General features: G+C 44.9%; 1 protein-coding gene across 1 annotated transcript; it reads right to left on the bottom strand.

Annotated features, from left to right (window-relative positions):
- Nucleotides 1–646: 646 nt before the first annotated feature.
- On the bottom strand, nucleotides 647–2,447 carry LOC124703327 (UDP-glucose 6-dehydrogenase 4-like). Its single transcript, XM_047235542.1, has one exon. It carries the CDS (start codon nucleotides 2,445–2,447, stop codon nucleotides 975–977), a length of 1,473 nt encoding a protein of 490 aa, XP_047091498.1. The 3' UTR covers nucleotides 647–974.
- Nucleotides 2,448–2,799: the final 352 nt, after the last annotated feature.

The raw sequence follows: 2,799 nt of genomic DNA, 5'->3' as shown, positions 1-2,799 counted from the left end.
CTCCAGTTAATATGGAAGAGTGAAAAAAAAATCAGAGTTATAACAGTTCAAAGCAGCAGCATGATGATTATTATCAGAGTTGCAACTTGCATGAGAACAAGCAGACTGCAGGAAGAAACTGAACCTGTCAATTATTGGATATCTTTCTTCAGTCTCTGCCATTGTGCTCATTCATCTGAGAGGTTACAGAATACTGCTCAAGATGCAACGTTCCAGTGATAATAACTAGTGGAAGCATACATCCTGAGATGGACTGACCTTTGGCATCTCAACCGCAGCTCTGTCAGCCTCTAATCTCACTTGCCAGTAGGGGTAGTACCTTTTGGAAGAACTGAGACAAACACACACAAGAAAGTAAGACAAGGCATGGTGGAATCAACCTTGGAAAGGGAACAAAATCATAAGTAGAAACAACAAAAGCTGATTGAGTCGACAATGTTCCACTGTAGCCAAGGAACAAAGAGCACAAACCGACCAAACTTGAGCCATGCATAGTTATTAATATTCCTATCTAATCAGGATTCGATTGAATTGGGGTCAAATTGTTCGTTTGTACAATTACATAACAGTCATGTTCATGTCCAAACTGCAGCCATCTCAGAAGCAAAACTCACAACAAGCTATATCTAACGAAAGAAACGATGAATGGGCTAATACATAGACTGCTATGATAATGTTTAAGTAACTTAAGGTACATGTATAACCAACAGGATGAACACCAGTAACATAATACAAATGCAACAACAGACATTCGCTACAAAGCTATGGCAATGGATCAAAGGAATGAGGAGGCGCATCCCAATGACCATGCCATTCTAAGACTGTAAACCCGGAAAAAAAAAACTTAAAAAAGGAAACAAAGAATAACATTCTGAATTTCTGGCATAAGATAAGTAGCAACTATAACTGAACCCTATCAATAGCTGCTCATGGATTCCGCTGACGCGCCTCTCTTTCCTGGATCAGAAGTTTATTTAAGCCACAGCAGGCATGTCCTTCAGCCAGGCATCAAGTGGCTTGCCAATGGAGTAGACAATGAATCCAATCTCCCTGAGCTTCTCAGAGTCAACGACATTCCGTCCATCAAAAACGAAGGCAGGCTTCTGCATGCTGTCGTAGATCTTTTTGTAGTCAAGTGTCTTGAATTCATCCCACTCAGTCAAGATGCAGATACCGTGGGCATCCTTGGTAGCCTCATACGCATCCCAGGTAACTGAGACTTGTTTTGTGGTAGTGGGGCTCATTGGCTGAAGGTGGACAGGGTGGTCCCAGTCAAATTTGTTCATCGCAAGGTCACGCTGGATTTGATCTTCAGTCACCTGGGGATCATAAATGCTGATCTTAGCCTTGTCACCAAGCAGACCCTTGCAGACATCAATAGCAGGAGTCTCCCTAGTGTCACCAGTGTCCTTCTTGAATGCAAAGCCAAGCACTGCAATCTTCTTGTTCGCAACAGTGTTGAACATAGAGGAAACAACACGATTCACGAACCTGCTCTTCTGGTAGTCATTGATCTTGATGACCTGCTTCCAGTAGTTGGCAACTTCAGGGAGGCCATTGCACTCACAGATGTAAACCAGGTTCAGAATATCCTTCTGGAAGCAAGAGCCCCCAAATCCAACACTGGCATTGAGAAACTTTGGGCCGATCCTAGAGTCCTTGCCCACGGCATAAGATACCTCAGAAACATTTGCACCAGTGGCCTCGCAGAGGGCTGACATGGCATTCACGGAGGAGATCCTCTGAGCCAAGAATGCATTGGCTGCAAGCTTAGACAGCTCTGCAGACCATAGGTTGGTTGTCAGGATCTGATCCTCAGGAACCCAATGAGCATACACAGCCTTGAGCGTCTGAACAGCCTTTTGGCCTTCCGGGGTCTCCCGTCCTCCAATAAGAACACGGTCAGGGTTAAACAGGTCCTTGATGGCAGTACCCTCAGCAAGGAACTCAGGGTTGGAGAGGATCTGGAAGTTGATGCCGTTGCTGTTGTGGGTCAAGATCTTCTCAATTGCCTCAGCAGTCTTGACTGGAACAGTGGACTTCTCGACCACGATCTTGTCGGATTTGGCCACATCGGCAATCATGCGAGCTGCGCTCTCCCAGTAGGTGAGGTCAGCAGCCTTTCCAGCTCCCAGACCGCGGGTCTTGGTTGGGGTGTTGACAGACACAAAGATGATGTCAGCCTCACTAACATGCTTCTCAATGTCAGTGCTGAAGAAGAGGTTCTTTCCACGGCACTGCTTGACGACATCATCGAGGCCAGGCTCGTATATAGGGAGAGTGTCACTGTTCCAGGCATCAATACGGGACTTGGTGATATCTACCACAACCACCTGAATGTCGGGGCACTTGAGGGCGATGACCGCCATTGTTGGGCCACCGACATAGCCAGCTCCAAGGCAGCAGATCTTCACCATCTCGCCTGTCTGATGAAACAGAATTGTCATGATTACAGCACAAGAAGAACTCAGCACTAAGAAATATAAGGAACAGTAGGGTGTTACTGCAGAGAAAACTTCAGAAAGCATGCACCACATGAAACATCAAAAGTTTCAAACTTTGTAAACAGAATTAGCATGACTACCTAATCCTCCACAGCCAAAATACAGGAAAAAAAATTCCATGGAACTAAACAGTCAATGTTACTCAAAGTTATTGCAACTATTCATCTGAAGTTGTAATAATCACAAGAGAGCGGCAAACATTTTAACACTGCAACTTCTTATGATGTCGCGCTTAAATCCGAGAGGGCACATGCATACATGAATCTGTTATCTACATGCAAAATATTGACCAAAT

The sequence above is a fragment of the Lolium rigidum genome, chromosome 3 (genome assembly GCF_022539505.1).
Source record: "Lolium rigidum isolate FL_2022 chromosome 3, APGP_CSIRO_Lrig_0.1, whole genome shotgun sequence".
Classification (NCBI taxonomy): domain Eukaryota; kingdom Viridiplantae; phylum Streptophyta; class Magnoliopsida; order Poales; family Poaceae; genus Lolium; species Lolium rigidum.
Note: the sequence above shows the minus strand (reverse complement) of the source record. Positions and strands in the feature narration are given on the sequence as shown.

Excerpts from the sequence above, each read along its gene's own strand:
- LOC124703327 (XM_047235542.1), bottom strand. The coding sequence starts at position 2,447 with ATGACAATTCTGTTTCATCAGACAGGCGAGATGGTGAAGATCTGCTGC.